Source organism: Sinocyclocheilus rhinocerous, unplaced genomic scaffold, assembly GCF_001515625.1.
Source record: "Sinocyclocheilus rhinocerous isolate Xijiao unplaced genomic scaffold, SAMN03320098_v1.1 scaffold519, whole genome shotgun sequence".
Taxonomy (NCBI): Eukaryota; Metazoa; Chordata; class Actinopteri; order Cypriniformes; family Cyprinidae; genus Sinocyclocheilus; species Sinocyclocheilus rhinocerous.
The window spans coordinates 516,497-540,429 of record NW_015665048.1 but is presented as its reverse complement, the minus strand read 5'-3'; the positions used below and the strand labels follow the sequence as shown (position 1 = coordinate 540,429).

Sequence of the window (23,933 nt, the reverse complement as noted above, 5' to 3'; positions counted from 1 at the left end):
ATATATATATATATATATATATATATGATAAAAAGTAATTATATATTTATAGGCAAATTGGTTAGCTTGCTAAAAAAACACAAAAGGCACAAAAGAAGACATGTTTATTTTGCCCAGTGGGACTTTCAGTTTTAAAATGTAATGTGAGAAAAATATATAAAATTATGTGTTTTACTTGACTTTTTGACAAGCAATATTTATTATTTCTAATTAGCCACCAAAGCTGATACACAGAAAGACTCTCTCTTCTATCCAGGGGAAGTCGTTTAAGGGTCCAAGAGAGTTTAGATTTGTCAAGGAGGGTAGGATTACGCTTGACATCGGTCCTGAAATCATCACGACCATCACCGCTAACGAGATCTATACCCACAGAACCTGAGCTCAACATTCACTCGTGCCAATAAAACGACACAAAACCTTCCCCCACAGAAACAACATCAACTTTCCCTGCACAAGATTATATTAGAGGGTTATGGGATTTCAAACGCCGTGGATTATGAAAGCGGACATTAACCTAAAGTGAGCGAGGACGTTTCCTGTCACAGGACACTGACGAACCGTGACAGAGAGAATATTACATCCTCTGATTTAAACAGTCCGAGCAGAACTAATTTCAGAAAGATTAGCCAGAGAGACTCTACAGGTCTCCATCAGCTTTAAAACCCAGACATCTGGAAAGAATTCAAACGGCTGATTTCAAATCATTTCTAAGAAAGTGGTTTTCATATATATATATATATATATATATATATATACTGCATATATAAGCTGATGGAGTGTCTTACAATTATGTTCAAAAATATATTATATATATTTTTATTTTATTTATTTATTTTTTTTAGCATAATTGTTTGTGTATGTGTGTGTGTATTTATATACAAAATATATTTATCATGGAAATAAGCTGGAAAAATCTGCAAATAATTCAAAAGCTGCTTTCCAATAATTCCTTGAAAAGTGTTTTACATATTTAACGAAGTCCATAAATTCTGTATCTAGCTAAAGTATCCAGATGATTTCTGAAGGTAGGATGAACAATTTTGATTTGGTAAAACAGAAACTTCAAATTTCATGCTTTTATTTTGCTGTTAAGACAACATGCGATGCGGATTCACCAAAAAAAATAAATAAATAAAAAATCTGAAATTTGCAGGCTGTTTGAAGAAAGCCGGAGCGTCCCGTGTGAGATCTGTGATTCTAAACTTAGCGTCCACCGGACAGAGAAAGCTCTTTGTTAGCCTGACTATTGCCGGATGACTGAAGCCGTCACCTCTGGTATTAACGTGACCCTTTTCCTGTTCATGAGTCTGTGTCACGACATTCCGGATGATGAGGCGGAATTCCAAGAGGGAAAGTGACACAGGAATTCCTGCGCCGCTAGCGGGTGGAATGAGGAAGACAATGAACCATCAGTCAAAGAGCCCAACACTTGGCATGCGCAAAGAGAGAGAGACTGGACACCCTCCAATCGAAGCAACTGCGCGCGCACACACACACACACACACACAAAAAGGATTTCCTAAGAGAAAGAGGGACTGAGAATCAGGGTTCCCACACCTTTAGACCAATACATTTCCATGACTTTTTTTCAGCTGTTCATGATCACTGGTTAACAAACTATAAGATATAATTTTCGTTAATCGAAATATAGCTGAATTCATATAAAATATAAGTATTAGATAAAAAACTTAGTATATTTCAGTTAGTTGCAAAGACAACATTTCAAATTTAAAATGAATAATAAATACTATAATAGCACAGGTATATAAATACTAAAATAACACAGTTACTGGATAAGCATTTGTAAGAATCATTTTATAGTTGTTACACCCACAAACTGCAATTTCCAGTCAATGCAATAGTTTTGAACAATTTGTATCGTGAAAAGCGCTATACAAATAAACTTGAATTGAATTGCAATGAGCATGACTAGGAAAAATCTATATTTACTATGGAAATGTTTAAAGGTGTCATATGACAATGCTAAAAAAGCATTATTTTGTGTATTTGGTGTAATGCAATGTGTTTAAACTCATAGCAAAATGTGGTAGTTCTGTTTTTTAAGGTTAAAAAAATTATTCTACATTATTTCCACATACTGTACATTATTTTTGCTCCTCTCTGCCCCGCCTTTCTGAAACGTGTCGATGTTTACAAAGCTAAAAAAAAAACAAAGTTCTGAAAAGTTCTTTACAAAGTTCTGAAAAGCGAGGTGTGCTCTGATTGGCCAGCTATCCAGTGGTTGTGATTGGCCGAATACCTCAAGCGTGTGACGGAAATGTTACGCCCCTTACCATATTTGGAAACACACAGCATCTCTACAACATTGCGGCGGCGGCAACAATACTACAGCGAGAATAAAAGTTACCCCTTCTTTCTTTGCGTGAACATTTGGGCGGTGTTATGCAAAACTTCCCACACAGTGACGTAGACATGTGGGGGCGTGTTAGAACATGCCGTTTTAGGAGGGCGTGGACGAGTCTTAACTTTTATAAAGAATATCTCTTTGGGTTTGAGACTTTAGTCTTTGCAACTTTCGGATCTTATAAATGCATGAACAGCTTGTAACACTCCAAAGACAAAGGAAAACTTGAAATCGCATCATATGACCCCTTTAATTTCCATGACTTTCACAGGCCTGGGAATCAGAGTTTTAACATTCCCTGATATTTCCAGATTCTGGACACCTGGAGAAAAATTATTGACCACTAAAACAAAGGCTTAAAAAAAATAGCCATAAAAACACATTCTGGCTGCTGCAGAATCCAAGTCAATTCTTGTTTAATTTCAGTGTGGATTCTTTAGCTCCCCAGATGAAGAGTGTAGCACACAATCTCTCGGAGTGTGTATGAAGTGAGTTCAGCAGTGACCTATGTGTTGTTTACAGCAGCCTGCGCTTTACGTTCTTTAGGACGAGTCTGCAGCGAGTGTGTTGGTCTGGTTGCCAGGTGACGCGGGTTCGAGTCTCTGAGTGTTTATGATGGGATAGACATCATGGCTCTCTCAGGCCCAATTAGGTAAAGAGTCGGCACATGATCTCACACTCAAACACACTCCTCAACTAGCAAACAAAACTACATCACTGCATTTTCAGATTCCGAATCATCGGAATTCTACACAGATTTCTAACACATTTCTATTCTTTTGCTACCGTGCTGAGAGTGGTTGCTAAGGCATTTCTATGCAGTTGCTATGCTGTTCTGATTTGTCACTAGGCAGTTGCTATGCGGTTACTAGGCTGTTCTGGTTTGTCACTAGGCAGTTGGTATGAGTTTACTAGGCTGTTCTGATTTGCCACCAGGGAGTTGCTATGAAGTCATCATGCAGTTGCTAGGCTGTTCCAGTTGGTCACCAGGGAGTTGCTATATGGTTACTAGGCTGTTCCGGTTGGTCACCGGGGAGTTGCTATGTGGTTACTAGGCTGTTCCGGTTGGTCACCAGGGAGTTGCTATATGGTTACTAGGCTGTTCCGGTTGGTCACCGGGGAGTTGCTATGTCGTTACTAGGCTGTTCCGGTTGGTCACCGGGGAGTTGCTATGTGGTTACTAGGCTGTTCCGGTTGTTCACTGGGGAGTTGCTATGTGGTTACTAGGCTGTTCCGGTTGGTCACCAGGGAGTTGCTATGCGGTTACTAAGCTGTTCTGGTTGGTCACCAGAGAGTTGCTATGCAGTTACTAGGCTGTTTTGGTTTGTCACCAGGGAGTTGCTATGCGGTTACTAGACTGTTTTGGTTGATCACCAGGGAGTTGCTATGCGGTTACTAGGCTGTTTTGGTTTGTCACCAGGGAGTTGCTATGCGGTTACTAGACTGTTTTGGTTGATCACCAGGGAGTTGCTATGCGGTTACTAGGCTGTTTTGGTTTGTCACCAGGGAGTTGCTATGCGGTTACTAGACTGTTTTGGTTGGTCACCAGGGAGTTGCTATGTGGTCACTGATATGGTTTGTCACCAGGCAGTTGCTAGGCTATTCTGGTAGGTCACTAGGCAGTTGCTAAGCTGTTCTAGTTGGTCACCAGGGAGCTGCTATGCGGTTGCTAGGCTGTTTTGATTGGTCACCAGGGAGTTGCTATGTGGTTATGAGGCTATTCTGGTTGGTCACCAGAGAGTTGCTATGTGGTTACTAGGCTGTTATAGTTTGTAACCAGGCAGTTGCTATGAAGTCACCAGGTGGTTGCTATGCAGTTGCTAGGCTGTTCCAGTTTGTCACCAGGGAGTTGCTATGCAGTTGCTTAGTAAATAAACAACAAGACAAATGATTGAAGCACAAACTCTAAACACTATGAGTAGCAGTACTAGTGATGCACTGATAAGACACTGTATATCTCTCTCACATGCACACATGTACTTTAAAATAGTTGTATTTTATCTCTAAAGCGGTGGGTTTTGTAACACGACACGTCATGATACAGTCACTTGAATCGGCCAACAAGCATCCTCCCACAAATTCCTCAACTCCCAACAGACGAATCCGCATCCAAGATTCCCTCACTGACCTCCTCATTCCAGCGTTACGACAGAGAGAGCGAGCGAGCAGGTAGGAGCTGTGTGTGTGGTTGACAATCACAGGAAAGGGAGGGGTGTCTGACCTCCTCATTGTTCTGTGTCAGATCTGCCGGGGTCTCTCTCGCTCGCTCTCTGCTCTTGTCGGGCCACACGTAGCTCAGGGGAGCGAGCGCTCAGTGTCTGGCCTGCTGGAGGCCTTTTGTTCTGCAGTAACTAGACATGTCTACAATATCTGACCCGTCGCAGACAGACCACTGATCATTCACACACACACACTATAGAGATGCATAGGAGTCAAAACATATGATGCAAAAAACATGAAATCAGTGTTTCCACCCAAAATAAAGACACACACACACACTTTTGATCTATTTAAATCAGGTCATGCTATTGATTTTTGCTATTTTTATATAAATTATAATGACTATTACACAAATTATAAAAGAGAATAATATTTACTGTTTTATTAATAATTTTAGTCTCAGTTATCAAAACAACACTTTACATAAAACCTTAATGTATAATGCATTATAAAGTTATTCATAATGAAAGTTGTGAAGCATGATATCTTTTCATAAATAATTGTTAGTTAAAATGCAAAGATAAAATGCATTACATATAAAGGTTTGTCTGTCATGTGTTTTAATGCATTATACTTCATCATACAATGCATTAAAATGTGCATTACAAGGCACAATTAATGCATTAAAACTACTTTTATAATGCATTATATATATATAAAGGCTTTAAGTAAAGCATTACCACAAAGTTTAGTAGGTTTAGTTTAGTTAACGGCCTACAAAAACATGAACAATAATTCTACAGCATTTATGAATCTTAATGTTAATCTCAACATTTACTAACAACTAACAAAATCAAAAAGTACATATACATACTTACATACACACTCATACATTTAATCTATTTAAATGAGTTAATGCTATTGATTTCCGCTATGTTTACATAAATGATAATGACTATAGACTATAACAAATACTAAAAAAAAATTACTTATGAATCTTTGTGCATCTTATCCTCAAAAGCAAGGTTTAGTCAGATTTACCAGTAACATTCTAAGTCGTCAACATTAGCATTATTAGCTAACGTGAACTAGCAATGAACTATACTTCTACAGTATTTTGCAATCTTATTGTTAATTTCAACATTTGTTAATGATTTTTTAAAACCAAAAAGTGCATCATCATCAGTTAATATGTTGACAAAGATTACAAAGATAACATTAACAAAGATTAATAAATGCTGTTAATATATATATAAATATATATATATATATATATATATTGCTCATTGTTAGGTCATGTAAACTAATGCATTAACTAATGCTAACAAAGGAGATCTTACTGTAAAGTGTTACCAATTTAACTTCAGGGTCAAAGTACAGTTAAGTAAGACACACGCGCACACACACACACCTCCAAGACGGAAACAGACAGACTGACTCTGACCTTATTGGAAATTAAGTCTATTTTGTGGGAATATTGGGAAGAGTGAACGTGATAAAACACACACACACACACACACACACACACACGGTGTATCACTTCCTTCTGCTCTGTATTAAAGACAATAAAAGTTTACAGTGCGCAGAAACATCCGCTCACAATGAGACACACACACATACACACATCCACAACAAACAGAACAACAACACACAATATAAACACACCAGCCAAACACCCAGATTGTGTGTGTGTGTGTGTGTGTGTGTGTGTCTGTGCCACAGGGCATGTGAATCTGGCAGGATATTGTGTATCAGGTGACAAACTCTACAGCTACAAAAATCACTCGCCTGACACACACACACACACACACACACTTAAGTGGTCAGTGAAGTCTTGGATTAGAGATGTAGACTGCATGTGTGTGTGTGTGTGTGTGTGTGTGTGTGTTTGTAACTAAAATAAATTATTCATGCCAACAATTATTTCACACAACTCTGACGGGAGAAGATTCTTCAACTCAAACTCATTATAAACACCTGTCAGTCTAGTATGCAAATGAGCTCCGTTGTGATTGGCTGACCTCACACTGTTGTCTGGACCCTTTCCAGTATGAGTATAATTCACCACAATAAATATCATCATAAATCTAGTTTTGTTTTTTTTTGTTTTTTTTACATGTAATGTACATGCAATATTTTTTAAAATAAATTAATATTTTTATTGCATTAAATTGATCAAAAGTGACATTAAAGACATTTATGTTGCAAAATAATTATATTTGAAAGAAAAACTGTTCTTTTGAACTTTTGATTCATCAAGGAATCCTGAAAAATGAAATGCATCACAGATTCCACAAAATATTGGGCAGCACAAGTGTTTTCAACACTGATAATAATCAAAAATGTTTCTTGAGCAGCAAATCAGCATATTAGAATGATTTCTGAAGATCATGTGATTAAAGACATTTATGTTGCAAAATAATTATATTTGAAAGAAAAACTGTTCTTTTGAACTTTTGATTCATCAAGGAATCCTGAAAAATGAAATGCATCACAGATTCCACAAAATATTGGGCATATATTTACTGTATTTGTGATTAAATAAATGCATCCTTGGTGAGCAAAAGAGAATTTTCTAACACTATACTTTAACATCTTTCTCTCTCCCGCCCCTTTATATAATTTTTCCTCTTTTTTTGCATTGTGGATTTTTTCTTTTGCTTTTAGAGAAAATAGAAACACAAAAATTATATTTGCTATGGTTTTCCATGTACCTCTATAGACGTGTACTCAACTATAATTTTCTTCCATGTTCTGAACCCAAAAACGGTAAAAAGTGTTAATTTTAACATCCAACAATCTGCACGTTCACCTTTAAAGTGTTTAAATAAATAGACGCACATAAAATCACAGAGAACAAGGGGAAAGACAACAGATCACTTGAGTAAGAACAATGGCTGGCATCACACACACACTCCACCCTGTCTGCCAACACCGCGTCCAGACGCTGCCCGCAGATGACCTTCTGACCCGCCGCTGCCACGTTAACAACATCCTGCTGGGTGGATCGAAAAACTCACCGGCGGCCAGACACAGCACAAAGAAAAAAAAAGATAGAAAGAAAAAGAAATCTATGCTACATTACAGTTTATTGGTGATGACATTATGAAACCACGAGATGGCGCCACCCCACTAATGGAAAAGCAGGAGATGAGAAAGTACATACTGATATACTACTAACAGCTTTGTTATTTTAGCATCATTGTAGTTTTTATTAATAGTTTTTTTTTCTATTTTCAGCTTAATTTAATTTAAAGTTTTGTAATTTTGTTGCTTGTTTTTTTTCTTAAATATATGTCCACATAGTTTTTCATTTACTTTCCGTTTCAGTTTTTGTTTGAGTTATTTTGGTACATCAAGTTAGTAACTAAATGAAAATGAGAAATGTTGCCTTGGCAGCTAGCTGAAATACGTTTTTGTTTAATATTTAATGGTTTTTAGTAGCCGCTGCCACGTTAACAACATCCTGCTGGGTGGATCGAAAAACTCACCGGCGGCCAGACACAGCACAAAGAAAAAAAAAGATAGAAAGAAAAAGAAATCTATGCTACATTACAGTTTATTGGTGATGACATTATGAAACCACTAGATGGCGCCACTCCACTAATGGAAAAGCAGGAGATGAGTAACAGCTAACAGCTTTGTTATTTTAGCATCATTGTAGTTTTTATTAATAGTTTTTTTTTCTATTTTCAGCTTAATTTAATTTAAAGTTTTGTAATTTTGTTGCTTGTTTTTTTTCTTAAATATATGTCCACATAGTTTTTCATTTACTTTCCGTTTCAGTTTTTGTTTGAGTTATTTTGGTACATCAAGTTAGTAACTAAATGAAAATGAGAAATGTTGCCTTGGCAGCTAGCTGAAATACGTTTTTGTTTAATATTTAATGGTTTTTAGTACTGCTGTCAAACGATTAATCGCATCCAAAATAAACGTTTTTGTTTACACAATATATGTGTGTGTACTGTGTACACAGTATATATTTTGGAAATATTTACATGTATATATTTATATTATTTATATTACAGATAAATATATTTAATATATAAACATAGCATATTTTTCTTAAATATATACATGCATGTGTGTGTATTTATATAGACATAATAAATATACACAGTACACACACATATATTATGTAAACAAAAACGTTTATTTTGGATGCGATTAATCGTTTGACAGCACTTGTTTTTAGTTAACTTTAATAACCCTGGTCAACAGTGCCACCACATCATAATTTCTTTTGTTTTGAAATATCCTTTTATCATCATTCTCTCTTGACTCCTTCTGTAGGTAAATGGAGGTGAATGCGAAGCTGAAGTTGCTACAGCAGTTCACAAATACATGAACATTAATTTTCAGACTAATGTAATGGCTATTTTGCATGTTAGTATCTAGCTAAACTCATTACTAAAATTCGCCTTAAAATTAATAATCAATGCACATATATAATCTGCTGTAGCAACTTCATAATCTCACATACTGTTTGGGAAGAACTGCATTAAAACACTTAATTGTGTGTCTCAGAACAAGAGGACACGTAGACAAACTCGACTTAGCTTGAATTAGACAGACAAACTAACACCAACTCAGAAGGCTGGTGTAATTCATACCATTCTCAGTGTAAATAGCACATTCCTCAGCAGAAACGAGCGTCCTACATGAGCCAAATCCAGTAATAGACACTGTCATATCATGACTTCACCACTAGATGTCAGTGTTGGATCAGTTCAAATAAAACATGTTCCAGCATCTCTCCAGCAGAGAGAGCTCTTCTATACACACCGATGGTACACAGCAGAACACATCTCTGCTTCACATCTTTTTTTCCTGATTGCAGACAGACTCCAGAAGGCTGAAGGATGAGTAAAAGCTTGAGATAGTTTCTTACCGGCAGGCTGGGCAGGAATTTCTCCATGTTGTCCAGGTCAATACCATCATCATCGTCAAATTTGCCCTTTACCATCCTGTGAACAGACAGACAATACATGACAATGTTCAGCCAGACAATACTCTGCAGGCTTAGGTAAAATTTTTAACATATAAGCAACAACAAATAAGCTGTTATGTATAATGATGGGCTTTTAAGTTTCCATACTAACTAAATAAATAAACCAGGCCATAAAAGGTAACTCTGTAAAGCCTGACATATGAAATAATAATGATCAAATATAATTTTTTTAACCTTTCGGGAAAAATATATATTTTATATTTTGTACGTGTTTTTTGTTGGGTGTCATATTTGATCCATCAGGCTTTTATGGCTCATATAGTATGATGTAGTGAGAACATGGAGGAAAAACCAGCTCAGTTTATTTCAGAAGCCCAAACGGAGCGAAAATATTCAATTTTGTGCAGATGATGATATTTATATGGACAAAAAGTGAAGAAATTCTGATGCTTGTATTGCAAATCAATGAGATCCTTATAACTGTATAGCGAATACTTACATAAAATGATAGAAATAGTCAGTCGTCACTCTATATCTGCCAATAATATGTCTCAGTAAGATAATATTTAAATGCTTGTTTTGATTGATTATCAAAACATATAATGCAATACAATACAAAGATGACTGAGCTGAACAAATAAACATTCCTCAAAAGACTGATGATCGTATTTTAGACTTGCATCTGAACAATTTGTCTACAAAATGATAAGTGTCCAGTAAGTGTAACTTGAAATATTGCTAACAATATATATGTTCACAGCAAAACATGACACGTGAAGCATGAGCTGAAGGTGGACATTTGTACAATTATACTAAAAGGCCTTTCACTTGCTAAAGGTCTAAACTATCAATCAGTTGACAGAAGGCATGGAGTAGATTGAGTGCAACAGATTTTGCATCAAAGGTTTGATCATGTTGATCATTTAATTAGACGCCTTAGAAATATTTAGCAAATATGATACAGTAGGATTCTCTCATGCATTTCTCATTCATCCAATAGAGGGCAGTAAGGAGCCGAGTGCCACATAAACACACAGCCACACCCCATTACAGCTCACAACAATCCTGAACACTGAAAACTCCCGACATGCAGATTTACATACAAATAAATATACTTGTGTAAATGCATTCAGTGCATTACTGTGAAGTGATTCAGACCGGTTCTCTGAGGTCAGTGTTATTGAAGCTATCGTCTGTCTCACCCCTCTCGGTCGATGTGCGGGAGGTGTTTTGGTGTCCCTCTGTACGGCCTCCTGTGAAACTGTGAGAAATCCAGTTTCTCCGGCTGCATGTCCCACGTAGCGCCTCTGTGAACACAAAACACAACATTAATACAAAAACTATAGAAATTCTATTCTAGAAATAACTAAGGTCCTAAAGTCACATTTTACTCCCCCCAATTTTTTTTTTTTTATACATGCATTGTGACAAGCTCATTCTACCTGATCCGGGCTGTAAAACTCTGCTAATCAGCTGAAACTCTGGACACACTCAAGACTCTGTAAAGACGCTAATTAGCTCAGGCACTTTTTCTTCCTAAAATACGCTGAATAAATCAAGACAACCTCAGAGCTTGTTTTGAAAGGCGATATAGAGCTCTGAACGGATTATAGTGGCGTAACTCTGAATTAAAGCGTTTGCAACCTGCAAACTAAACTGAACAATCTAGAAAAACACTGATGTTCAAAAGTTTGGGCTCAGTATGTATTTTTTCTAAAGAAATGAATACTTTTATTTGTCAAGGATGCATTAAATTGCTGTTCTTTTGAACTTTCTATTCATCAAAGTATCCTGAAAAATAAAATGTAAAACAGTTTCCACAAAAATATGAAGCTTTAAACATTGTTGATGATCATAATGTTTCTTGAGCAGCAAATCAGCATATTAGAATGATTTCTGAAGGATCATGTGACACTGAAGACTGGAGTAATGATGCTGAAAATTCAGCTTTGATCACAGCAATAAATTACATTTTACAATGCATTCACATAGAAAACAGCTATTTTGAATTGCAATGACATTTCACAATATTACTGCTTTTACTGTATTCTTTTTTCTTCAAACAAATGCAGCCATGGTGAGCAGAAGAGACTAATTTCAAAAACAAAATCTCAAACTTTTGAACAGTACCTCATGGTCAGTTTTGATTTGATGTTAACACAGATGTTTACACGCAGCTCAAATCTAATATAAGAAGAACTAGCCTCTAGTGTGTGTGTGTGTGTGAGAGAGTGAGAGGACTGAAGGTGACGGCCTCATTAATTAAATTTAGCCCGTGACGAGGTTTAAATTAGACTGCGAGTCAGCAGCACTGCAAAGCACAAGCAGAACCAGAGCAGATGAAAATATTTACTGACCGCTGAAAATATGGACACATTTCAGCAGTCTGGATCGACTAATCGAAGACTGTTTTACTTGATTCACTGAACAAAGAAGTAAATGAACTCTGTGTGTTTCTATAGACTTTGTTTAATTAAATCAGCTTGAAAGATCAAAGACAATTTTTAATATAACTCCGACTGGATTCGTCTGAAAGAAGAAAATCATATACACCTAGGATGACTTGAGGGTGAGTAATTTGTGGGCTAATTTACATTTTTGGGTGAACTAACCCTTTAAGCCATATCACGAGTTTGGTTTTATGTCAATTAATCGTGCAGCCCTACTATTATATGTCATTATTTAATGGCTCGATTTATTAAAAGTGTGTGAATCTCACCCATGACAGTCCAGGTTTGCAGCCCAAATGTCCGTTCCCAGAACGTCGAAAGAACAGTCTCTGTTTCCATTCTAAAACACACACATTGTGAAAGTTTAAAAACATTGAAAAAAAAATTCCTGATGACATCAATATATACACATAACGTCACCTTCGCTGGGGCTCTGAACTGGTTGTTTCGTCCTCTGCTGCCCGATCTAGAACCAGAACCGGGTCGAGAACCAGAACTGGGTCTAGAACCGGTGCTGCCATTACTGCTGTGCTCCCAATCATCCTGAGAGAGACCAGATTCATTCAGATTCATCTGACGCTGGATGTTAACATGGATACATTTACTCAATCATTCAACATCTACAGGATACCTTTAAAAAGTGATCAGGAATCTTTTCAAGCTGATGTGTGTGTGTTTATGTCAGTGTTAATTAATTCAATTCATTAACTGAAATAAAAAAAACTAACACTATTAGAAAAACTAAACATTTTTCATGACTCCAAAATAAATAAAATAACATAAAATAAGCACAAATTAATGAGTTTCTTACAACTTTGGAAACTCAAAAATGTTGAAACTAAACTAAAACTAAATGGAATCTAGAAAACACTACAAAAAATATCCAGTTAAAAAACAAATGAAAACTAAACTGAAAAGGACAAACTGACAATGAAGAAAAAACTATTAGGAAATAACAAAAGAAATTGCAAAAATATGGTGTCAAGCCTGTAGATCAAATGTACCACAAACACACACACACACACACACACCCACGCACACACTCAAATTCTGACAGAGCTAAACATGTAAATAGGGCTGCACGATTATGACAAAAATCATAATTGTCGATTATTCCTTTGAAATTGTAATTGCGATTATTAATTACAATTATCACAATTTATATTGAATGACGTTTATACGATTGTTTGATGCAACTGCGTGCCGTATTTTTATTTGAAAATAAACAAGCTGAAAACTCTCTAACTGAAAAAAACGTTAGTGCTTTACTATAGTATTAAGCCTCGAATGTCAACTAAGACATCGGATTGGTTGCTTCTTTAAATTATAAATATGAATGGTATTATAATGTCATACTAAAATTAAAATAATGGGAAAAACCCTTAAGATAACATGTTGAAAGAAAAAAACGCATCTTAAGCACGCAGAATAACATAAGTGGACTTTGAACGATTAATTGCCGCTTTGAACGATTACGTAATTGTGGCATCCATAATTGTAATCGCGATTAGAAATTCGATTAATTGTGCAGCCCTACATGTAAATGTAATGATAGAACAATATATGCAACATGTCATGCATGATGAGTATGTCAAATGAGTTTTCAGTTCAGTCAAAACAGGCAACGGTTCATCAGACGCTACTGAGCTTGTGCAGCAGCAAAGCAGTGACATAATCACACACGCACGCGTTCAGTGACCTCATCGCATCACGTGACCTCAGACCTGTGTCATTCACAATGCTCTCTCACACACTGGAAAACAACACTTACTCACAACATTCACGCAGCACACAGTGCATCTAACCTTCTCATATGTGCCGTCTTTAATATTTAATAAAGACACAAATTAAGCATATGGCTGACAGCTTTAGTCTGCTCCAGTGTCACTAATAAGGGAACATTCAAAACACAGTGATGCATCAGTCTGGATAATCACGCATATGAAATATAAACTCAGAATCGCGTGATATGAACTAAGATAAGAACAAAGATATTAATTGATATATATTAGCTTGTGGCAGAAACAAGCTTCCATATATTGTATAAAGAACGAAAGAACTGCAGCAGATCATCTCTTGCGCAACAAAACACTTGTCAAACTATCGAAAGTACTTGAGATGAAAGAGAAAACTGACCAGAAACAGACTCACAAAAGCTATAAAACAGAGACCCCACAGAGAAAAAAAAATTACATGGGAAGGAAAATTGTAATATATTTGCTTTTGCATTCATTCGCAAATTTTTGCACTTTCTCGAGAAACTCGCTCGCAAACATTTGAACACAAAGAATGCAAAAGCTTTTATGAGAAAATGCTAAGTTTGTCAGGAAATGACAATCTCTTATTTTTAACTATATAGCGCCTCTTATGGCACTCTTGCATTGTTACGAATTGCAGTTTCTAAATGATGATGCACGCAATCTAGAAATACTTGCATACAGTGCACTTACTGTTTGCGTTTTCATATTAACATTAGCATCTAGCTACACTTTGACAAACAGCATGCCATCTAGGCACCTGTGATGCACTATTTTCAGCTATGATTTGGGACGCTCTAACCCTAACCTTGCACTATTCAGGACAGACATTATGTGAACTGGGACCTAGCACTAGTTTGACGTTTCTGTTGTTTTCTGTGTCCATCCATTAATACACTTGTCTGTGAAGTTTTCTGATGACAAACACATCTGTGTCTGAACACCTCCAGTCAATTTCTAGACATCTTCAACACTAACACTGTTTCTGCACCGGAGGCGACTGCAACAGATGCTTTCACAGCTTCATCAGTTATAATAAGACCAATGACTTTTGAAGAGTTATGGATCAGACGCACATACACACACATGAAAAACTCACTGGTTTGGACGAGCCCTTGCCCCGTGAGGACGACCAGCTCCCGTCAATCTTATCACTGCAGTCTTCTGTCCACTGAGAGACAGGGAGACACCATTAGTGTCAAATTTGATTTATTTGTTTGTTTTGATTATTACTTAGTAAAACAGAATTACAGTACATCATCTTCAACACAGCTTTTGAGGTGCACGGGACGGGGTGTGTTTTACCTGTAAGTGTGGGACAGGGTGTGAGGTGTAGGACTGGGTGCGTTTTACCTAGAGATGCACCGATTCCGATTTCTGATTTTTTGTAAGTGTGCCCTGCCGATGCCGATTTTTGCCGATTCCGATTTTCTTTCTAAAAACTATAATTGACTGCATATACAAACAAAAATCTATATTTTTTTAATGCAAAAATCATTTACATAATAAAAATTATTCAACATTACAATTCCCCCAATCTGGACAAAGTAACAGATGTTCTCTCACTTAAACAACTCTCAAAATAAAGTGCTCCGTGACTAGAAAAGAGGTAGAAATAACAATTAACTGAAAAAAAGTTGCTGTACTATTTAACAAAACTTCTTAAATTGTCATTTTTTCACTAACCTTATTAAATGTGTCATCTTTCACATCAAATTCTTACATTGTTTAAAGGGGTTATATGATGCTGCTAAAAAGAACATTGTTTTGTGTATTTGGTGTAATGAAATGTTTATGCGGTTTAAGGTTCAAAAAACACATTTTCCACATACTGTACATTATTGTTTCCCCTCTATGCCCCGCCTTTCTGAAACGTGTTGATTTTGGCGTTATGCAAATCTTTCCACATCGTGACGTAGACATGTGGGGCGTGTTAGAACGAGCCGTTTTAGGAAGGCGTGGACGAGTCTTAACTGTTATAAAGAATATCTCTTTGGGTTTGAGACTTTAGTCTTTGCAACTTTAGGGATCTTATCTACTCACGAACAGCTTGTAACACTCCAAAGAGAAAGGAAAACTTGAAATCGCATCATATGACCCCTTTAAATTAATTCAGTTAGAATAATAAGAAACTGTAGAGCTGTTACCATTCAAATGAAATCAGTATGAACAAACTCCATCTTTCCACGGCTGATTCATTCAGAGACAAGTGACTACCGTCTTTACGAATGGGTTACTGAATCATTGACTTACTTGATTCGTTCAAAAACGTGGATTCGTTCAGTTTGCTCGGAGACACAAAACAGTTCTACTGTGGCTTTGATTGGAACTATTTTCATCAGCGAAATTGCGTAAAAACAGTCAATATTGTGTCTAAAATGTAAGTCACTTAATTTTAACTTCTTGTTTATTGTACTACTATTGTATAAAACCACATTGCAATCATGTAATGTTGCATACCTAAATGATATATTATACATTTCTTTTTTTTACTACAGCAGTATGCATCTATAACTTTCTGTGTGTGCTGTTGCGCTCATTTTGATTTTTGCACGAGTCTCTCACCCACACTCAATCAGGCTGAGTGAGACTCATGTGACACGACATCAATACATTATCAGTCGCCGTAAGTGTGACGTCAAAACAGACCGGCTCGGAATCGGCAGACTGAACAGCTGATCATGAGGAAAATCGGCTAATTCCGGTCCCTGGCCGGTCGATCGCGCATCTCTAGTTTTACCTGTGCAGTGTGGGATGGGGCATGTTTTACCTGTGAGATGTGGGACGGTGTCTTGTCCACATCCTGGTCGGTTTCGTTTTTGTCGCTCAGAAGTCCCTGCACCTGGTACTCCAGCACGTAGCTGTCGATGAAGCGCTCCAGCTCCTCTATCTCCTGTGAGCGCGTGCTTCCTGCCTCTGACGACGCTGATGCTACTGATGAGCTCTCCATGGCAACCAGCCCAGTGGGGGGAGGGAGGGAGAGAGGGGAGCTGTGGGCGGAGCAAAGGAAGTTGTTAGTAATGTGAAAAATAATGTGAAATGACTTTTCAAATGGAGAATATAAATGTTATAATATATTTTTATAATTACTCCAATGATTTTTATGACAATGATTTAATATGATATTCAAATTTTACATCAGTTATGTTAAGCAAACAAAACTTTTTATCAAAACACGACAAACTTTAGTGTTCCTGATCAGCAGATAAACATACTGCTTGATGACAGGCAGGACAGTGAGCTCTCTCACGCTGCAGTCAGTGCAGATCAGTCACATCGACCCCCGACTGACTCATTCAAACTGCGACATGACACAGTTCACCTGCTTCACCAGCGGCGGCAGCACAGACACAGAGAGCCACAAACACAATCAAATTCATAAAGTCCTGTCTGCTTCTGCTTCACCAGTCCATCTGTCTCTCCTCTCATCTTTCACCTCCAATCTGTTTCTTTTCTTACTTCCTTTACTCTTAGAATTATGCTATTATACTATTATATAGTACTATTAGTATTATGTATTTCTATATTTGTAGTGTATATGTATATATATATATATATATGGCCTGTCGCAATAATCAATATATCGACTCGACTTGATATATGTACATGACCTCAATAATTTTTGGTGACGCAATATATCGCCCATTATATTTACTTAAATTATTATTTCATGACTCTATGTTTTGTACATTCCACTTGTGCTTGTGTAGCTTCTCACTCTTCGTGTGATATTAACTATATGAATTGATATAAATATATAAATTTTCCAACCCCCTTATCTTGAATTATGTGATAATTCGTAATGCATATAGCTTAATAAAACAGCCACAGGCCTAAAGTGTAAGCAGATGTTTGAATGTTTAGTTCTTTCTTCTATCATAATTAAACAGGGCTTTCATGTAGCGCGTGCTGAAGCTCCTCCGCGTGGTCGCGATCTCGCTTCTGAATTGCGAATAGCAAAAATGCATCATAGTATACATTTTCTGCCCCCATGTCTTGAATTTGTGATAATTCTAAATGAACTGTAATAGACTGAATCATCTAGTGAAAGAATGCACTCTAAATGCGCACGCGCACTAGTCTAGACTTCATGTAATGTATGCGTGCACTCTGTAGGGCTGTTTTGAAAGTTTTTTTGCAAAATACTCGATAATGTCAAATCGCACATCGTTAAAACAACAATTACGATATTATCGCAGACGATATATATCGCACACCCCTATATGTATGTTTGCATTACTAATTTATTAATTTGGTAAATTCTTTTTACTTAAAAGACAAAAGTATCTAGTCAAAATAAAAACTTCAGCAATTCAGCAACAGTGTAATTAAAATTAAACGGTAAATTTTCTTTCATAGCTTTAGAACTTAACTAATCAATTCATTTTTCATTCAAAAAGTAATTATGTAAATATTCAGTTCTAGTAGTACTCAGTTAAAGGGGTGGTTCACTGTTTTTTTTCTAGGATTGATTGTGTTTATGGGGTGCAGTCTAACATGTGTTAATGCTTCGTTTTTAAAAAACGCATTATTTTTCACATAATTTACCTTTATTCCACACCGCTCTGTCCCTTCTCTGAGAAACGCACTGATCATTTCCTTCTTTTATGAAGCCCCTCCCTCGGAAATAGGCGATGGGCTCTGATTGGTTAGCTAGCCCAGTGTGTTGTGATTGGCTAAACCGCCTCTAGTGTGCGTCTAAACGTCCGGCCCCTCACCTCAGCGGCATGTGCTCCGGTTGTATTGTAAACAACGGCGTCGTTAATATCGCTTATCAGTTTGAGCCCGATTAAGAAGCAGAGGATAAAGCACGGCTTTTAATGGTAGGCCTATGTTTTTTTTTTGTTGTTGTCTCATGCTTTTAGATACGCTGTTATTTGTTATTTGCTACTGCTTATGTTAGCTTTTAACATACGGTTTTATCCTGATAAAAGCTTTAATACAGTACGGCAACTTCACACATGTCCATGTTTAACGCTTCTCATAGCTATGTGAAAATAAGTGTATAATTGGAACAGTTCTCTAGTTTTCTCTTCCTCTTCTCTAAAGCAGCGCAGCATGGCCTCGCCCCCTTTGCGGCTTTTTCCCGAGGGCGGGGTTTATCTGGGTTTGTGATGTCACGAACCCGGGAAGTAACTTATTGAAGTCCCTACCAGCCGTTTTTGTAAACTGCCAGAATTTTAAAAGACGATATCTCCGTTTGCATTGAACTTTCAACTTCGTTTGTTTATGTTCGAACAGCAACATTACACACTAACTAACGTTAAAAAAGTGAAATCGCAATGAACCACCCATTTAAAATATAAATTCCCCCAAATAATACTTATGTTAAGGAGTTCGTCTCTGGTAAAACTTATAGAAGAAGAATGACAAAACACAGAACAAACAAACAAAACAATAGAAGAATTGCGGAGCTCAGCGTCCTGGCTGCCATTTGCGGCGCCATCTTGTTCCTCTTTTCCAGCATTACAGCATCAAAGTACCATTACTCAAGAGCTTCACACACTTGCTTTTATATTTACTCCTCCATTTGGTTTTGTATTACATAATGACTGCTCTGGGTGGGACGACATGCCCCACTCACACCAGGTGACAGAGAGAGAGAGAGAGAGAGAGAGAGAAAGGGAGAGTTTAATCTGGTGTTAAGTCAATACTTGAATCTTGGCCAAGCAAAGAGGATTTACAACTGGAGCAGCACCATCTTGCCAGTACACATCCACAATAACACACACAAGGGCCCTGCGCTCCCGCTTACACTTATAAAAACACATCTGCTCATTTTTAAGATCATTTACTCGGTTTAGCAACTGTTTTTCACACCACCCAAGATCTGTGCATGGATCCTTTGTGTACATATTCATCATGTTCCCAAGCAGAGAGCATTAAAGTATCCAGAGATCTGACACAGAAACGGAACTTGTGAAAGACAGCTATTGTAAAAGAAAGACATGGGTGGGACTGACAAAACCAGACCAGTGGAAATAGAAACAGGAAGCACAAGCATATGGCAGGAAGTCGAATTGCTGGAAGACAATGAATGTTCTGAAGATCCACATCTGCAGCTGTTCTATCATCTGTCCAATGTATATTATCAATGTCTGCTCCACAGCACAGCTTATTCTGGTTAAAAACTGACAACAGAGACAAAGAGGCCAACTGACCTACATAATCCAATCACAGGCCATTTTTATGTCACATCCAAATAATGAACCATCTCTGAAAGGTCTATCTTGTATATATATATATATATATATATATATAAATAAGGCTCATTTTGATGTATACATTATAAAATTACACATCCCAGCACAACTGCTTTCAACACTGATAATAATCAGAAATAATTCTTGAGCAGCAAATCAGCATATTACAATGATTTCTGAAGATCATGTGACACTGAAGGCTGGAGTAATGATGCTGAAAATTCAGATTTGATCACAGCAATAAATTAGATTTTAAATTACAATAGAAATAAATTTTAAATTGTAATAATTTTTCACAGTTTTTACTGTATTTTTGATCAAATAATTGCAGACCTGGTATTCAGAAGAGACTTCTTAAAAAACATTACAAAAAATCTTAACCCAAATCTTTTGGTAGTGTGTATATATATTGTAAAAAACAAGAAATAAAATAAGCAAAAAAAAAAAAAAAAGACATCTATTTCTCTGTCCCTCTTTCCTTTTTGTCCTTTCTCAAGTTTGTTTGACTTATATATATAAAATATTCATGTTAAATATTCAAATTCTCATGCTTCCATTATACTTTTGCTTTCACTTCAACATGTTAGTTAAGTTTTAGTGAAATATTCCAGATCAGACGCTTCAGAGAATGTAAACAAAACATGTGTGTGTGTGTGTGTGTGTGTGTGTGTGTTGTGATATCAGCTGTTCAGTCTGACTCGATACACACACACACACACACACACACACACACACACAGAGCGAACACACTCTCGAGCTGAACAGCTGAGGAGGAAACACAGAAAGAGTGAGATTCACCACATCAGATGATCAGGATTAGAAGCGTGAGAACTTTCATTGTGTCAGTAGATTCAGACGGACCACTTTAATGAGCTGAGTCAGGATTGGAGATCTCTGTCCTCTACTGACTCCAGCATGATCATCTGTCAATGACCCTCATCACACACACACACACCATTTAACCTCTGCATCCTTCACTCTGACACTCAACGCTAAACACTCATAGAAAGTGCAATGCTTTATTATACTGTTAAACGACATTACATTTGTAAGTTTAAACAATATTGAAAATGATTTCATCATGTGTTTTCATGCAGATCTCACTAATTCCCTTGATAAGCACGGATTTATTTCCTGTGTTGACATATTTCCCATTGAAACAGGAAGTTAAGAAGCATCAAATTAGCTCACCCCTCTTTCATAAATAGCCAATCATTTTTATTTGTATTCCAGCCCTGAACCTTGATTTGTTATTCTGTGGTTTTGGGGGCGGGACATTCTCATTCTAGAGAGAATTTGATTGGACAAAATTCTGTACAGTGCAGGATGAGTTATCAATATTTTTGGTTTATTTTCCCAGAAGAGAAAGACAGTAAAGTTGTAACAAATAAATATACCAGCTTATAGATTGACCTCAAAGTTCACAGAGGCCACTGAAGTCCATTTCTGATCTTATTACACACGTCAGCATGGAGCTCATACGACAGAATCACTTACAAACCCTGTAATCAAAGTCACAACATGACCAGGTTACAATAAAATTAAAATAAAAAATTAACTGCTGGTGCCTGTTTTTACTACCATCCTGGGTTAATATAGTTAACTAGAACTAAAACAATTACAAAAATAGTGACTTGAAATAAATAGTATACATTAACTGAAATAAAATGAAATATAAAAAGAAAGTTTATTTTATTTCATCTAGTTGCCATGGCAACATTTCTTATTTTCATATTTACTTCTCTATCTCTTGAATTTAAAATGTTAACAAAAACTATAATAGAAAATAATAAAAACTATGTAGATAAACTAAATGTTTTTTTATTAAACTAAATAATTACAGATCAAAGATAAACTAGAATAAACTAAGGATAAACTAAAAGATAAACTAAAATAAACTAGACTACAATAAACTAAATAGTTTTTAACAATAACACTAAAATAACAGATACTAAACAAAGGACATAAAGCTGCCATCCATAAATCAATGTTCACATGGTGCAAAGTACAACCACTGGAATTATGTCAAAATTATGTCATCTTACAGCTAAAAAAATAAACAGCCTATAATGCTTTAAAAATTCAAGCTTCTCATTTCAGCTTTTAAAGGGGTCATATGATGCTGATAAAAAGAACATTATTTTGTGTATTTGGTGTAATGAAATGTGTTTATGCGGTTTAAGGTTAAAACAACACATTATTTTCCACATACTGTACATTATTGTTTCTCCTCTATGCCCCGCCTTTCTGGAACGCGTCGATTTTTACAAAGCTCATCGGTCTGAAAAGCGAGGTGTGCTCTGATTGGCCAGCTATCCAGTGCGTTGTGATTGGCCGAATATCTCAAGCGTGTGACAGAAATGTTACGCCCCTCACCATACTGTGATGATGCCTTGTCCGGCCGGAGCGATGATTCAAAAACATGAAAACCCATTATAAACGAGGCATTTGTTGCATCCAGTGGGGACATAATTACGGATTATAATGACTTACACTGTTTTTTTACGCGTTGCATTGCATTGCGTTGCGTTGCGCTCTCCCTGGATCAGTAAACAGTCCTCCATAAAATGTGCTGCACACATCTGAATATTTGGTTTTGACAGTATTGTAAATACAACTTAACAACTGATTTCTAGTCGTGTCCTCTTTTGGAAGGCCAAACAAAGTAGTTTCGCTTTCGCAACGAAACACAGTGTCTCCACGGCATGGCGGCGGCAACCACAATACTACAGTGAGAATAAAAGTTACGCCTTCTTTCTTTGCGTGAACATTTGGGCAGCGTTATGCAAATCTTCCCACAGCTTGACGTAGACATGTGGGGGCGTGTTAGAACGAGCCGTTTTAGGTAGGTGTGGTTGACTCTTAACTTTTATAAAGAATATCTCTTTGGATTTGAGACTTTAGTCTTTGCAACTTTACAGATCTTCTTTATGCACCAAGAGCTTGTAACACTCCAAAGAGAAAGGAAAACTTGAAATCGCATCATATGACCCCTTTAAACCCTCCTGTATGATGTGCATTATAAGAGCATTACTACAGGATAAATGTCGTTTCGGTTCATTTATACAAATGCATGTGTAGGAATGAGCTGAAAATATCATTAGGTTGGAAATCAGAAAATGTTTCAGACATTATGTTGGAAATAACAAAATAATTCTCTAAATAGCTGTTGACAAAGTCTTTAAGCACTAAGCAGTCTTGAATATACTGGCAGAAAAATATCCTAAAAATACCCACATTTGGGGAAAAATCTGTTTAGCCAGAAATAAGATTAATTGAGCTCTCATTAGGGCTTTTCCATTAGCTGGTCACATAATGGTGCTCGTCACAATGAATATTTCTCGTTTCACACAGAATTTCATCACGTCAAGTCTAAATGAGCACACGTCTCTGACAGGACAGTCACAGCAGCCTCGGGCGCTACGACACACGCTCTGCTAATGGAGCCGCCGGCACACACTGCACCGCTTCACTTCAGCTACAGCCGCTGTTTACACACCATTCACCATTCGAGAGCACTCGGAGAAACAAACCAGTACAATTCTGGAACAAATTAGTCTCGCGTAGCCAGACCTTCAGACTGACGGCTGAAGGTCTGGAATCCATGGCAGCTTTCATTGGCCAAGGCCCGCCCATGAGGCCATTTGACCGACATGTCAAACAACCAATCACAGTTCGTTTCGTTCAGCGTCACGTTTCGGGCCGTGGAAATGTCACCACAATAACTGTTATGTATGTGTGTGTAAAACTCTCGGACGTATTTTAAAGATTCTATGCCGCGAACTTTAAATATTTCACATACTTTTGAAAATCCAGCGCTTAGTTGATCATGATAAATACTCGTAGTGTCACAGTTGTAAACATGACGGCTTTCTTCTTTCGTGAGGGAGTTTGGTGTCACGGCATCTTTGTTTCCAGGCGGAACGTTAAAGAACGCGACACACACGTCTCCCGGAAATCCTATATAATTCAACCAATCCGATGACGACTTCGAAACTCCTGAAGTGTTTCCGCTTTTGTGTGCCATATGCATCAGACGTTTAGCCA

General features: G+C 37.0%; 1 protein-coding gene across 2 annotated transcripts in view; it reads right to left on the bottom strand.

Annotated features, from left to right (window-relative positions):
• Positions 1–1,117: 1,117 nt before the first annotated feature.
• The window catches only part of LOC107731080 (CBP80/20-dependent translation initiation factor-like), a 34,564-nt gene continuing 11,748 nt past the window's right edge, over positions 1,118–23,933 (bottom strand). The window contains exons 2-8 of one of the 2 annotated variants that reach the window (XM_016542063.1): positions 16,454–16,673; positions 14,783–14,854; positions 12,347–12,469; positions 12,196–12,266; positions 10,679–10,783; positions 9,417–9,492; positions 1,124–1,377 (exon numbers count right to left, since the gene is read on the bottom strand). In XM_016542063.1, the coding sequence (XP_016397549.1) occupies positions 1,300–1,377; positions 9,417–9,492; positions 10,679–10,783; positions 12,196–12,266; positions 12,347–12,469; positions 14,783–14,854; positions 16,454–16,633 (705 nt within the window). In that variant the 5' untranslated portion in view covers positions 16,634–16,673 and the 3' untranslated portion in view covers positions 1,124–1,299. Of the gene's footprint in view, positions 1,378–9,416; positions 9,493–10,678; positions 10,784–12,195; positions 12,267–12,346; positions 12,470–14,782; positions 14,855–16,453; positions 16,674–23,933 lie in introns of both variants that reach the window. The other variant, XM_016542064.1, reaches the window with a different exon arrangement.